This window comes from Thamnophis sirtalis, unplaced genomic scaffold (assembly GCF_051295495.1).
Source record: "Thamnophis sirtalis isolate CommonGarterSnake01/CBP01778 unplaced genomic scaffold, rThaSir2_p1.2 scaffold_2, whole genome shotgun sequence".
Classification (NCBI taxonomy): domain Eukaryota; kingdom Metazoa; phylum Chordata; class Lepidosauria; order Squamata; family Natricidae; genus Thamnophis; species Thamnophis sirtalis.
Genome location: NW_028261382.1, coordinates 104,871,441 through 104,887,733, shown reverse-complemented (window position 1 = coordinate 104,887,733; position 16,293 = coordinate 104,871,441). Strand labels below are relative to the sequence as shown.

The 16,293-nt window shown below is 36.3% G+C and overlaps 1 protein-coding gene and 1 long non-coding RNA gene across 11 annotated transcripts in view; one reads left to right on the top strand and one right to left on the bottom strand.

Annotated features, from left to right (window-relative positions):
- Nucleotides 1-16,293, bottom strand: part of PTK2 (protein tyrosine kinase 2) — a 175,890-nt gene that overhangs the window by 144,193 nt on the left and 15,404 nt on the right. For 3 of the 10 annotated variants that reach the window (XM_087706642.1, XM_087706645.1, XM_087706646.1), the window contains exon 1: nt 164-662. In XM_087706642.1, the coding sequence (XP_087562768.1) occupies nt 164-266 (103 nt within the window). In that variant the 5' untranslated portion in view covers nt 267-662. Of the gene's footprint in view, nt 1-163; nt 736-11,451; nt 11,479-16,293 lie in introns of those variants that run through there. The other 7 variants (XM_087706641.1, XM_087706644.1, XM_087706647.1 and 4 more) reach the window with 5 other exon arrangements.
- Nucleotides 389-6,395, top strand: LOC106548341 (uncharacterized). The gene is made up of 3 exons (XR_015695587.1): nt 389-429; nt 788-1,488; nt 3,100-6,395. It is a non-coding gene; the product is annotated as an uncharacterized LOC106548341 (long non-coding RNA).

Sequence of the window (16,293 nt, the reverse complement as noted above, 5' to 3'; positions counted from 1 at the left end):
GGAAATATATATATGACATGGCCAGAGTATATAGCCCCTTTGTTTGCAATTTCATGCCCATTCTCCTCTCAAGAGCACCAACTTCGGATCACACATGCACAAAAACAATGGGGAAATGAACGCAGAATCAGAAAACATGTACAAAATCTTGAAGTTCGGGTACCTTTAGCCCAGCATATTGGAAATGGGCTACAGCCGCTCCTCTCCATATACGTAACACCTGCTTGTTTCCGGGCCTGCTGCCCTGACAAATCCAAGAGCCACATACACACAATTGTGCAGGGGTCGTGCCAGGCTCCGGCGTTACAATGATCCAATTCAGCTCTCTCCAGTAGTATTGACTCCTGGGGGAGGGCTGGGAAGTCTGCCACTTGAAAGGGCTCGGTGGCGGTGGCGGTGGCGGTGGCTGCGGCAGCAGGAGGAATCCCGGTTAGTCCCTTTTCTTCACTTTGGTGCAGAGGTGTAAGCCAAAGCTGAAAAGACCCTCACTCCCCCTCTCCAGCAGCGAGCCCCTCCCTTGGCGATCGGGCAGCAAGGCGCTTATAGTCTTTCCGTTTCAAGGGTCTTCTCCTGCTTCGATTGTTTCGAGGCGAGGCCACCTTTTTCCCTAGACAAGCAGGCAGAAAGAAGGCGACCAACCAGCCGCAATGTGACTGCCAGTGTCTCTATTCCTAGATTCATTGGAGGGAGGGGAGGGGGGCTGAAGGGAGGAGGAAAGGGGGAGGGTAGGCGATTAGCAACAGCCTTATTAATATGCTAATCTCACCCTTCTGTTCAATTCACTCAGCAGCCTCCTGTTTACAAAACTGACAGCAGATTCTAAAACTGACCCGGGTTTCCTGGAGCTGCCGGAGCTGCCCCCGGAACCACTCACTTTTAAATCAGTGCCTCTGGCTCCTGACCAACTTACCGGAGGACAGACGGTAAGTCAAAAAAGAAGAGAAAGAAAGAAAGAAAAAGACTGGCAAGAAAGAAAGAAAAAACGATTTGCTGATAGGAATGTGGAGAGAAGTCTACAATAAACACGGGAAGACTCTCTAACTGGAGTTCGTTTAAAAATGATTAAATTACAAGCCGCATTCCTTTCTAAGCATTAGACCAGGTGTGTCCAACCTGGGCAACTTTAAGACCTGCGGACTTCAACTCCCAGAATTCTCCAGACAGTCATCCTCTCCCAGGAGTTCTGGGAGTTGTATTAGACTATGTAGTTATTTCAAAATATTTTTAGATTTACAGAAATATAAGAAAGTGGTGGTGTGGTTTTTTTAATTTGACAAAATATATGCAATAAGAAAGTAAGTGCATGGAAGATGGGATGACATTTTTGTTTAAATATCCCATCTTTTCTTTTCTTTAAGTGCAACCTTTGTTTAAAACCTATTGAAGTCAAAACATACATGTTATTTGCGTGTAGAATAAAGATTATTTCATTTTCTTTAGGATAACCATAGGATTGCAGAATACTAAGGCTAAATTATCTAGGTAAAGGTAAGGTAAAGGTTTCCCTCACGCTTATGTGCTAGTCGTTCCCGACTCTAGGGGGTGGTGATCGTCTCCGTTTCAAAGCCGAAGAGCCAGCGCTGTCCAAAGACATCTCCGTGGTCATGTGGCTGGCATGACTAAATGGCTAAGGTGCACAGAACACTGTTACCTTCCCACCAAGGTGGTTCCTATTTTTCTACTTGCAATTTCTATGTGCTTTCGAACTTCTAGGTTGGCAGAAGCTGGGACAAGTAACGGGAGCTCACTCCATTACGCAGAGTTAGGTATTCGAACCGCCAAACTGCCAACCTTCTGATTGATAAGCTCAGCGTTTTAGCCACTGAGCCACCGCATCCCCTCAGCCACCCCGTTCCCTCAGGGTTATCTAAATTATCTATGAATACACAAATCGGAACTTGATTCACAAAATCAAGTTTATTCTTATTAAAAAGTATTCTAATAATGGAGGGATTCAAACAGCTTTCTTTTCTAGGCACCCAAAGCATTTTCTCTACAATATGTTTATTACAGAGATATAACAGTTAACCATTCTGTTTCTTGCTCAAAATAAGTTAGCACTGCTTTCCAGGTAAGTTAAAATTGTTGGTAATGCACAACAGATTGTTTTATTTAATTAACGATCATTTATTTAGCTTCAATCAACCATGTGGTTTCAAACCAGAAGCAGCCAATAACAGCTTCTATTTAATATCTATGTATACATTCAGTTTGTCCTCAATATTTCTCCAGGAAGCATTCAATGGCTGCTGCTATCTTTCAGTTGAGGGAAAGTCAGAATATAAATAACCATATGCAGGACAACTGAATTAGACGAGAAAGATGTAGGCAAGGTAGAAGTAACAAAAACAAAAATCAGCTGCAGGTCAAATCTTGAGATCACTTACTGTTTGCAAACTAAGACTCGCTCAATAACACTTCCGTATTATTAATTTACCAGTACCGTAAAGGGCTAGGTTCCCTACGTTTTTCAGAAGCAAAGCTCTTTTTATTTTGTTTGTGTTTCAATTAGACTAGCTTTGCCTTCTTCCCTTCTCTCTAGGAACAGTGTTTATTTCTAACAAATAATTACACTCGCAAGGAGTTTCCAGAAATAGCATGCCAAAGTTTTTAATATTGAAGATTGTGGGCACTCTCACAAAATGACTCCCATACAAGGGGAGGGGGGAGCTGCCTGTTCCCTGTATTTTTGCTAATGCTATTTTTATGCCTTGTTAAAGGTAAGTAAAGGTTCCCCTTGCACATATGTGCTAGTCGTTCCCGATTCTATGGGGCGGTGCTCATCATCTCCGTTTCAAAGCCAAAGAGCCAGTGCTGTCTGAAGATGTCTCCGTGGTCATATGGCACGCATGACACAACACCGAAGGCGTTAGTCACCCAGAATCACAGTTGAGGGAGGGGAGGGAAGGAAGGGGAAAAAAAGAAAGAAAGAAAGAAAGAAAGAAAGAAAGAAAGAAAGAAAGAAAGAAAGAAAGAAAGAAAGAAAGAAAGAAAGAAAGAAAGAAAGAAGCAAGCAATGGGAGGCCAGCTATAAAACATCAATTTGCCAGAATGATGGTGACATGACTCACAATACCCTTGTTCGCTTACTTTTGTTAGGTTTCCAGCACTGGCTGGCACACTTACAAACGAAGCCCTAGAACAGGGGTCCCCAACCCCCGTTCATGAACTGGCACCAGGCCACAGCATGCCAGAAACCGAGCCACCGCAAACAAGTGAAGCACCATCCGCAGGATGCTGGCAGCACACAAAACCATGTTCCCTATGGTCCACAGAAAAGCCTTTCTCCACGGAACCGGTCCCTGGTGCCCAAAAGGTTGGGGGCAAGTGAGATCCCTGAACATATTCAAGGTAACCAAACTGCACAACAGTCTGAGGAAATCATTTTTTTTCTATATCTAAAATCTAATATCTAAAACATTTAAGAATGTACTCTCCAGGTATAAAACACATGACGATTCCTTAAACCTTAGTCTGCCTCAAGTCCGAAATATCTTAGTTCACGGGGCACAAAAAAGCCCAAAGAAACAAGAGCTAATTTTAATTTGAACTGGTAAATTTATGATATTAAATTCCATCCATCTCCATGAAATATTATTCTAAATTAACTGTAAGTAGAACAATAGTTGCAGGAACTGGGTATGGCTAGTCTAGAGAAAAGATGGGACTAGGGATGACCTGACAGCAGTCTGAATTAGGCCATAATCTCATTTTAAAATATACTTGCAATTCCAATATTTTACATGTAACTCTGGTTATACCTGTAACAGAACGCCTGATAATCCAATCAGGAAACGTCTGAACAATTCCAAAATTTAATCATGCCCTGCATACAATATACAGTTGAATGAAGCAAAGCACTGAAACATCATCCCACTTCTATTTATTAGCAGTGTTAGATCATGAAATTCCTATAATCTCTTATTTGGGGGCTTTTAAAAATCTCATCAGCTTCTGAAAGGAATGTTTGTGAATGTTTCACATGCTCAGGGGAACAGCTGCTACCTCAGAATTACCAACTATACCGGGCTGAATTGAGGTAGACGCCCAATTACTTTTCCGAATCATTCTGGATTCCGAATTCTTCTCAGCAACTAGCCCCTGAGGTGAAGTATCTTCACCAAGCAGAATCATTAACAGATGGTGCGGCAGCAACCAACTACTTATAGCACACACACAAAAATCAGAACTTGAAAAACTCAGGGCTGCAATGGACTCAGATGACTATATATATATAATATATATATATATATTCAGCAGTGAATATTTAAAAATGGGTCATAGACATTTTTATTTGTTTTACATTCAACACAATTAAGAGCTACAGCAGGTGCATCTTGGCAGAAGCCCAGTGTTTATGGTATAATAAACATAAATATCATGGCCTCCCAGTGGAATTTTCTTCCCCAGCTGCTGTGTGAAACTGGCTAACAATGAAGAGGAAAAAGACGTCAGTTGTAAATTAAATGTTGGAAAAGTATTTGATTTCTGAGATATAGAAGATGTATTATTACTTAATATGTTTCATTAAAAATGAACATACCAACATTAGTTTGTTAACCTGCAGGAAACACCCTTGTATGCTTAGCTTTAATATTTATTATAATACGCTTAGCAATTTGGGTGGTTTTTTTCCCCATTTTTTTCCATTATGGAACAATGGATGTTTATTGAATCCATGAATCCAATGCATGTTTATTGCTAAATTTGATCTGTCTGTGGTTAAGTATGCCAAGCTAAATAAATCAGTACTACTAAAGCTGAAAGAAAAAAAATCACAATTTATTATTGGAAGTTACAAATTCAGTTCAGGCATGTTATATCATACCAGTTTAAACAGTCATTTTAGAACAAATTTAATCCATCGTAACTGGCAAACTTTAAACAATTAAAAAAAAGATTGCTTTTAATCCAAATTCAATGCTCATTCACCACAAAGACCATTATCTGGTTCAACCATACAGTTCATCTAGGGTGCTATTTCTCAACCAAGATCTTATTTATTTACCTATTTATTTACCAACTGTCTGAGCCTAAACAGCTAACAGTAAGATACAGAGATTAAAAATATTGTGACAGAGGTTATACACAACAAAATGACAGCTATCTCTGATCAGCCAGAACCAAAGTCACGTGATGTACAGGTAATCCTCAAGTTACGACCACAATTGAGCCCAAAATTTATGTTAAGTGAGAAATTTGTTAAGTAAATCACCGCAGTTGTTAAATTAGTAACACGGTTGTTAAGTGAATATGATTTGCTTGCCAGAAGGTTGCAAAAGTTGATCTCTTGACCCTAGGACCCTGCAGCTGTCATAAATGTGAGTCAGTTGTCAAGCATCTGAACTTTGATCACATGGCCATGGGGATGCTACAATAGTCGTAAGAGTGAAAAATGGTCATAAGTCACTTTTTTCAATGCCTTTGTAACCTTGAACAGTCCCTAAATGAACTGTTGTAAGTCAAGGACTATCTTATTCTCCAGCCATGTTTGCTCCGAATCCACTAGCCAACACAAGCAGCATCAGAAAGAGGGAGAAATAGGAACAACCACATCTCCTAAGAATACCGACGTGCTTTAACATCTTATCTGCTTTCAAAAGATTACTGTTGCCTAAAGAATTTTTACACAGGAGTAGCAAAGCTATCAGCCGGATAATACTTTATGCAACTGTCTCTGGGAGTTTCTTTCTGGTGGTTTAAAAAAAAAAACTGTTAAAGGCTTTCTGCTGAAATACTTTCTGTGTGGCAGGCTTTTTGGCAAAATAAAGTGTGATTTTACTATTTCATTCATTCCTATTCATGAACCAGCTTCCATTTAAACTTCTTAGAGTAATTTAAAAAGCCAGCAGGATAAACATTATTAGAAACAGAGATACTACAATGTCACTCATGTTATTGTAGAAATTAGATGCTAATTTTTCCTGCAATTTCCATGTTCAAAGTACTTCAAATAACCATTAGCGTAATAGCTAATAGTAACACAGAGAGGTTTATGAATGTATGGTTTTAGTTTAATCCGATGTCCTGTTTTTTATTTTATATCTGGGAAGCTTAATACATTTTATGGCCATATTAAATTCAAATGAAACAGCAGAAGTATGAAGTCCAATATGGTACCAGTATGAAGGCTAAAACCTATTCATAAGAATTTGCATCCATTTGCTATCTTCTAGTCTTAAGAGTATTTCAAAATCTTTCTAAGATTTATACTATAAAAATAGAACCAATATTAAAATATTCTGCATAATCAAAAAAGCTTTCTTTCACATTTTTCCTGTCCTCCTGTTCCAAATACCTTTCTAGCTTTTTTCTTCTGATTATTTAAAATTTAATTGTCTTACTGCTCTTTGATTTTAACAATATTTCCACTGATTACATCCCTTACAATTGGGTTGCCCTTCTTTTCCCATAGATTGAGTTTCCCTTTGTAGTTCTTATTTCTAGATATTAGTAAGGTAATATCTAATCTCATTTTTATAAAGAAAATTATAAAGTTTTTTTTAAATTAAATCCTCTAAGCCACCTAGTCTTCTTAGAGTTGGACAACCTTGAATCCAATGGACCAATCAAGTACTAATTGAATCATATGGCATTCTTTAAAAACAGTTGGCACCTTTGTAGCAAAGGTGGATGGATGGATGGATGGATGGATGGATGGATGGATGGAAGGAAGGAAGGAAGGAAGGAAGGAAGGAAGGAAGGAAGGAAGGAAGGAAGGAAGGTAGGTAGGTAGGTAGGTAGGTAGGTAGGTTTTAGGTAATTTGTACCTTTATTTCTCTTTCAGCTACATTTTTACAACATTTCAAAAAAATCCCTTTTAGAAAACAAACACAATTGTGTTGAACTTCTGTGGTATTTCACTAATCTACATATTACTTGACAATATTATTTTCATTGTTTCCTATCACTTCAACTAATTCAAAGGGTTAGACTTTGGTTTGCTTACAATATTTTTTTTTACTGCTCTACCCTAGATGTCGTATATTACTTTTAATGGATTTTGTATCAGTGAAATTCTATTCTTTCATGCCACAGTAAAGGCAAATATGTTTGACTTTAAAAAATAAATGAATAAAATCAACAGTTTCCCCTAACCCATCTGTGAATAAAGCAGCCAGGACACAGTTTTCTGTGTGATGAACCTTAAATTTCCATGTCCTCCTACTGGAAACATTATATTGTAATATTTATTATTATAGCATTTAACTTTAGTCAATCACAGACTACCATGGAATTATAATTTACACATTGGCATAAAACAGAAGACAGATGTGCCACAGATGGATGACATCTGTTCTGCTTTATTAGTCTCTGGCCCCCGGAATTAAGAGGAGTGAATGAGATTATTTTGTGTCAAGCTCCTTTTGAGGAGTTTCAAAGCCCTTGAAAAGGAGAAGAGAGCATACCGTCATCCTTACAGTAGCTCATATAGTCTCTCATCTTGTGTTTCTTTACCAAAGAATGCAAGAAAATAGCCAGAGGGAAGGAAGGCTGTTTATATTTAAGCCTTCATAAATTAAGCTTTAATACAGAACTTGCTGGAAAAGTATATAAAACATTAAAATGTATTAATGAATGAAATCATCTTCGCAATCTATGAATAAAGCAGAGGTCTGCAGGCACACACAAAACAATTTTGAGATCCATTTGTGGCATCGTTTTGACCAAACTGTATGTTCCAATGAAAACTCCTGCATACATGTTTGTGATGAATCAAAAACTGAAGCACAAAGAATTGAGAAGTCTGCTTTTCTTTAAATAAAGGATATCTCTTTAAATTGAAAAAAAGCAACAGATAAAATGCCAATGTGTGTATTTGACTGTTCCAAAAACAACACTCTGGTTTTGTGGTAATAAAGAAAAAAGAATCTGTTTTGTGTGAATAATTAATATTGGCTGGACCAAAAGGAGCACTTAAGAGCTTCCTGGTTTTAATATAGCAGCCTTCTCAAACATGCATCTACTGTAGATATACTATGCTTCAATTCCTCTCAACCATTTGGAGAGATACAAAAATCCTACCTCTCATTCATTAATTAATCTTTCGATAAAAAGGAAACAACTAAAAGGCTGTCCCTTGAATCTAGTATTAGAGATCATTTATACAAACACCCGAGGTTTTTCAGTTTTTAATAATTTGTGGAAACATCGCAAACGCTCCACAACTTGAGAAACCAAAAGAAAGAGCATTCTTGGAAGTAATAAAAATAACTTCCTATACTGAAGCCTGGTGTTTTTAATATGCTTGCAGATATGTAGCTTAGAAAAACCACTGACTTACAGCATTATCTTTATGCATACACATTCATGCACACCTATCATACCGTAGGGCCAGTGGTAGTCAACCTGGTCCCTACCGCCCACTTGTGGGCGTTCCAGCTTTCCTTTTTTTAATCTAATTGTCTTCTCTACTTTATAAATCACCATTACTGTGGAATCGGTGGGCGGTTAGAAAAATTTACTACTAACAGAGATACAAAAGTGGGTGGTGGGTATACCGTAGGCAGTCCTCATTAACGGTGGTAACTGGGACCAAAACCTACATCACTAAGCAATGCCATCGTAAAGACTGACATCACATGATCACATTGACTTACATGCATTAGCAGCAGTCCCAATTGCCATTGTTAGATGAATCCCATGGAGCTGCAATGTTCCATGGTCACGTGATTACCATCGGCAACATTTCCCCACTGACTTGTTTGTTGGAAGCCAGCAGTGAAGTTTTGGTGATCATGTGACCATGGGGCACTGCAACATCGTAACTGAAAGATGATTGCCAAGCACCCAAACTGCAAACATGTGACTAAAGGGATGCCACTAGAGCCATAAGTACAAGTACCCATCCTAAGCACCCCTCGTTCAGCAGTCTCATGATTTCAAAAGGACCCTGAACAAGTCGTCATTCAACAAGGACTACCTTTATTCCCTTTTGTGGTAAATATTGTTATGTAGAATTCAGAAACAAGGGAAGGAATAGAAAGGAAAGGGAATTAAATCCATGAGATTAGGGAACAAAAAGGAAATAAAGTAAAATGTAGTTACTTCACTTCCATTTGCTATGCCTCTCTACATTTTTTTATCCTTATAAAACCAGTTTCCTTCCACCACATCTGTATAAAGGTAAAGGTACAGTTTCCCCTGTCCAGTCATGTCTGGCTCTAGAAGTCAGTGCTCATCACTGTTGCCTAGCCGAGGGTGCCAGCGGTATCTGAAGATTTTCCATGGTCGTGTGGCCAGCATGACGATTGCCAAGATGCATGAAAGGCTGTTACCTTCCCATTGAAGTGGTATCTATTTATCTACTTGCGTTTGCATGCTTTCAAAATGCTTTTTAAATCAATACTTAGGGCACAATTACATTTTCCTATGGTAGACATTTTACCATGGATAAACAGCTGTTTTGGACAGCACCCATCACTACCTCTTATTATGTAATCTTTATTTCTGAGAACAGAAAAATATCATCTAGGTTTAAATATTTACACCCTTAAATTTCTTTTCCTCACATTAATTAAGACAACAGTTAAATGCTCTGTTGTAAATATTTTTTTTTCTGGTCAGGTTCAAAGTTGGAGTATTATCACTCCTGTGGCTAAAGCAACTGTGACAGAAATAGTGGGATCTCCTAACATATATTCACCCTTTCTGTAACACTTCCCCATGCAAAATTCATAACTGTGACAGGGCACAAAAGTGAATCAAATCTAATGACACCATGCAACCTTTATAATAGCAGCAAAAACCATTTCTCATGCTCTGACTCATTTCACAGAGTGGTGAAAATCACTTTTGGTGAGTTTTTCGAAGACATACGTGTGTGTGTGTGTGTGTGTGTGTGTGTGTGTGTGTGTGTGTGTGTATCAGAGTGGTGTATAAAAATAATTTTTCAATCATTCTGCTATACATTCCATAATTATGGAAAGCAAGTTGAGAAATGAAAAGGTGCAACACCTTAAAAATCTGTCTTCTATAGTGATGACAGAAATAAAATCACCTGTGACATTACTCTGATTAATCCATTCTTGAGCATTCAGCTCATACGCTGAAACTGAGCTGTACATCCAATTAAAAAAAATCTCTCCACTCCCTCGCTGGAGGACTACATGCTAAACTGGCCTAATTGGGGGGGGGGCATTTATACAATGACGAGATACTTCAAATTTACCTCTAGAGGAATAGAATTTGAGCAACTTGGCTTGACAAGCCCCAATGATTTGCACTCTCAAATCGTCAAGTCACATATTCATGGCCTCAATTAAAAAGTAAGAGCAAAGTAAGCGGCAAAAACATCAAAGCTGTGACAGAGATTAGAGAAATGTAGGCCAGCTCCCTTATGTGATGGTTTTAACAAACTACCTAATCACATAATGTGTTTGATGGCACACACTCCATCATTCCTACAAAAAGGTTCAACTATGAAATCAAAGGCGAGAGGAGAAGTTCAGGATTACCACTGTCAGACAGCAACTGCAAGAAAAGGGTATCTATACTTAATCCAATTGTCAACTCCCTTCTATGACCAAGGAGCACAGATAAAATCCTTTTTAACCACATAGAACAGAAAGAAAAGAAATGTTCAGTAAAAGCTAGATAAATATGCACAGGAGAATTAAAAGAGAGCATCGAGTAGTTACTGCCTGGCTCTTCAGGGTGTGTAGTTAGGACAAATAATCTAAGTAAAATCTGAATTTTAGACTATCCTTGAAATTACTTTCTGAGAATATTTTGAATTTTCATGAATCTATTAAGAGATACTTATCAAGTATAAACTGGATTAGATAGTGCAAAAAGTCACTAAAAGAGCTTGTTGAAACTACTTTTAATCTGGCTACATAATACAAATGCAGTTATGTTGTCCGAATCTAGAATGTAGCTATCCAAAATACCCTGATGGCTTTAAGGTGCAGAACTCAATTTTAATTTATCAAAATGACACTATTTTTGTCAGATAATTTATTGCACAATGTTAGTTGATACACATATAGACACAAACACTGTATATTCAGTTTGATATGTATCACAAATGGCAAAATCAAAATCCTAAAACACAATGTAAACATAATAAATTCCACTCCTGGCATCGTAACTTGACATTTAAAAAGCAGAAGAAAAGAAAACAGGATTATTTGATAATTCCTATTATAATTTCAATTTGATAATTCCTATTATAATTTCAAAGACAGAAAAGACAAAAAAATATGAAACTGTCTTAAATAGATTATCTCCTAGGAAATTATTAACACTGCCAAAAAGCAAATTATTTTTTAATCATATTGATTCAACCACAACTTTGCTTACTTCCTGCCTAAAACAAAAGAAAAAAAAGGAAAAGCTTTCTACCTGGATTACAATATTCTATATGTATAAATATACTATTATATTTGATACCTATCAAATAACAAAGAGCCGTTTACTGGAAGTACAAATTATTTTTTAAAAACTTACCTGCCGAAAAGGAAAGCCTGGAAAGATCTGTAATAGTAATAATAAAATAAATCAGTTTAATCAGTATTCATTGTACTGTATCTTTTCACCTTATGATGCAATTTGAAAATTGGAAATAGTATAATTTTTCTTGAACACTCTCATATCCCAATTATCAAGTTTTAGATGTTGGGTTAACAATCAATTTAGTTAAGGTTGTGATTATTATATATTTCAAAACAGTATTGAGGAATTAAGATACATGCCAACTTAATTTCTATCCCTTCCATATGCTCATATTTAACTGTGCTTATGAGATGCATGATCAATATGTCATATTAATTTCACATATTATGAAAAAATACTAAAAAATAAATATAGTAGATAAACATTAATCTCTGAAATATTTAAATATTTTCATCTTCATTTTTTGCTTATTATAAAAAATAGCATATAGATATCTATATAACAATTGGATAATAAATCAAAATCATAGCAGTCTAAATGTATAAAATGCATAAAAATAACTTGTCAACTCCATTACCAAATCAAACTGGCCATTGACTATTTATCAATCCAATCCACCTGACAGAATTTTTGTAGTGGGAAAAATAGGAGGGAGGAATATTAGGTATATTGGCTGCCTTGAGTTATAGCTATATGGGCTATTATTATTACGGTTAGTCATACACCCAACCAGATTTAGACTGGATTTAGCATTTTTATCCATTTACTAAATCCTTCACAGAGGCTTGAATAGGCAGATGCCATAATTGTTATTATTCAGTTAAACAATATATATTTGTAAGTGTTAAATGTGTTATAATAATAAATCATGGTTGCAAACTGATTATAAGGCCCTGTTTAATAATTATCTGAATTGATGGTCCAGAGATACTGGGTTATCTTAGTTGTCACCATACTTAAGATACTAGGTTGCTAAATAAAATAAAATAAAAAAGGGATAGTAGCCAAATTAGACAGGACTTTGGTTCTTTATTGATGGGCTTCAGGAAAATATTTTTTTCTTAAATGAGCTTACTTTTCTGTAAGTTCCAACAACCATATGGATTTTACCAGAGCAGCATGGATTCCTATTGCTAACTTCCAAATACATTCAGTATACCAAAAAAAGTACAGAAAGAACAAACAGCAGAAATAGCTCACATAAACAAAAAATTATAAGATATGTGTTCAGTGTTAGGCTTATAAATCAATGTGTCATGTAGTAAAACTTGAGAAAATTTTAACCAATGGAGAAAAAATTACTCTCAACAATTTACAGCATATTTCTAACTCAATTTGAAATATGCGTAATGAAAATTTACTTACGATTAAAAACTGCTAAGTAATGCCATTTTGCATTAATTATCAAAATGTAATCGTGGTGTATTTATTAAAAATAATGTTATGAATTTCTGAGAAAGGTGAGACATGGCAGAAGTCAAACACTCTTAAAAATATTTTTCTTCTACTTTTTTTTAAACTGAATTCATTCTCATGCCAATTGTTAAACTCTGGCAATCAGCAATACATTTGGAAAAGTAAAACACTATTGTTTTATTGGGCTCTCATTAATATCGTCATTCTTTTGACTGTATTCTGTGTCCTACAGCATATCAAAGATTAGTTAAACTATGCACTCAGATTACAACTTCCTGAATTTCTGACCACGTCAGGGAAATCTGGAAGCTGCAGAGCCCAAATATCTGAAGAACACGCAGTTGGAATGGTTGTGGCGATAACAGTCAGCTGGTACAGTAGAAAGTCTACAATAAACACTAAAAATTATCATAATACAATAGAGGTGGTATAAAATTGTTTCCTTGCTTCAATGTATCAGGCAGTGATCTATATATTTCTATTACCTCTATTTTAAGCCCACAAATAAGCCTTTGAAAACTTAAATTTTTAGAACCTGCCTGTCCATATATGGTCATTCGGGTGTAATCTTTTCAGTCTTTCTTTTTCATCATTTGCTTAAGTATCTTCATGACTCTCACACTTCCAGTCATCAGTATACATTGATAAACCCAATTCTTATAATTTAATACAGTAATCATATTCTCTGTAGTGTGAATGCATATTTTATGTAGCTTGCAGGCTGTAGATAATAATCAAACAAAAAAGTTGGGTCTGGCCTGGCATGAACAAAGAGGCAGTGTTCAATTCTCTCTGAGTCACCCGTAACATGTAACTGTCAGTAACTCAGGAGAAGCATGACAGAAACACACAAATTTATCTTCCTACTCTATGTTCTATGAACTCTTAAAGGAAAGAATTTGGATATAAGGATGTCAGAAGACCACGCGGTAAGGCAACAGTTTGTTCCTGGAGACAAAATAGAAAGTCTGAGAATAAAAAGGGAAAAAGAGGCTCAGTAAGCCATCTGCTTACTAACTAGACAAGCTAACAGATTGAGAGAAATACTAGTAAGGGAACAAGAAACAGGCAGGCAGGCAGAACTCAAAAAGGAAAGGTCTAAAATCGCCTTTGGCAACAGATTTCAAGTACAACATGCATGTAGGCTTATTAAGAAAATAGCCTCCAGATTATTTCAGATTATTATTTTTTATACAACACACTAGCTCAGATCTTTACATCAAATATTGTGTTTAATTTTATTTTAACTATCATTTCCAAGTGGTAAAAATTATGAAATTTAAAATGATCAAAAAAGATCAAACTGGTAACTAGGGATATAAAATAGACATAAAAAAGAAAGTTCCCAAAGATTTTCAATATATGTAAAAACATACCACCAATGATATTAGAGGTAGTCCTTGACTTACAACAGTTCATTTAGTGACCATTCGAAGTTACAATGGCACTGAAAAAAGTGATATGATCATTTTTCCAATCTTACAGCCATTGCAGCATCCCCATCGTCACATACTGTATTTTTCGCGTGACCCGTCAAAAGCGCGGACGGCAAAAGCGCGATCGACAAAATCGCGCCTTTGACGTCATCACAGCGCGACGAAAAAGATCGAAAAATTCAAATAAAAATTAATAAAAATTAAATTAAAGCAAGCCGATTCACATAAAGGTAAGGGTTAGGGTTAGGGTTAGGGTTAGGGTTAGGTTAAGGGTTAGGGTTAGCTTTAGAGCGTTAGCGTTAGCGTTAGGGTTAGGATAAGGGTTAGCGTTAGGTTTTTCGTTACTTTAACGGTTAGGTTTAGGGTTAGGTTTAGGGTTAGGTTAAGAGTTAGGTTTAGGGTTAGGTTTAGGGTTAGGTTTGGGGGGCTTAGGGTAAGGTTTTCGCTTTATTTTTACATTTTTCGATCTTTTTCGTCGCGCTGTAATGACGTCACAGCGCGCTTTTGTCGAGCGTGATTTTGTCCTACGCGCTTTTGTGGTGGAACCATTTTTCGGACTATAAGATGCACCGGAGTATAAAATGCACCATGATTTTGAAGAGATAAATTTTTTAAAAAAGTTTTTGCACTCTGCAGGCTTCCAAAACTCTCTGCATGCCTCATTTTTTGCAAAAAAAAAAAAAAGGGGGGGGGGTTGGAGGCATGCAGAGCTTTGGGAGGCTTGTAGAGTGCTCCTAGGGACTGGGAAAGATGCAAAAACAGCCGTTTTTTGTTCATTTTCTGAAGTCCCACAAGATCTTGACTTTCTCATTCTCTAAAACCTTCTGAACCTAATGTTCCCAGTGGTTTTTGCTGTACTCAAATCCAAACTTTTGGCACAATTTCCAGTGAATGATCTTAGCAATGCGGTCATGGCGCTGCAGGTAGTCAGTTTGTGAAATTTTGCTGCCCACTGATCAAGTGGTTGACTGTCTCGTCTTTCTCATTACAGATACGACATTTGCTGTTGGTGGTAACGTTGAATTTTTGCCTTCATGCAGTTTGTGGATTATTATTATTATTATTATTATTGAACTAATACCAATATAAAGAATATTGTTGTAAACACTTTATTATTTCCTAAAAACATTTATACCCAGACAAAACACTGTTTAACTAAAAATTGAATTTTTATGTTATAAAATAAAATAAAAATTTACAAAAAAAGAAGTAATTGTTGCTTGATTACTTGAAGATTAAGCAACTGAATTACTCCAAGTAATACAATTCAATAAATAATTCAGATTAAAATGTTAGTTTAAAAACATCTTTAAATCTGAAGGGGATGAGAAGGCATATGTAAATACAACTATAATCAATATCTTATTCACTGAAAAACAGGCATCTTCATGAATTTTGGTGGGGTTCACATTTACTAAATATTTGTTCAGAATGTATTCATTTTTATTAAATTTGTTTGCAATTCATCTTGCTTGCAAGATGACTCTGGGCAGCTTACATCTTTCAAATGAAATGATAAATATCTAGATAACTAGATGATAGATACACAGACAGACAGATAGGGGAATCACATTAAAATTTTAATAAAATACAATTATAACTAAAGATGGGGAGGAAAGGCATTGCATGAAGTATGAGTTAACACTTCCCATGTTTTGCATATGATGCAATGCATCAACTCTAACTTAAAAATAAGAAATAATAGGAAACGTATTTACACAGCCAACAGAAACCCCCTCAGGTATCGACTGAAGCGTATTCATGAGTTCTACGACCCAATAGGAAAAGGTATCACAATATTTCCAGGGCTTGCTGAGATTCTGAATGTGCTGCCAAAGAACAAACAGTGGCCTCAATGACCTACAACTGTTTCTAGCTAGCTATAAAAGGACCTGTTTCTATGACACGAAATATCCAATCATCCGTGAACACAGTCTTGTTTGTACTACATGACATCCTCGGTTTATCTTTGAAATGGATCAGTGGTTTAACATACATCCAGATACATCAAAGACAATGCTTATGACAAAGTACAAAGGCCCCA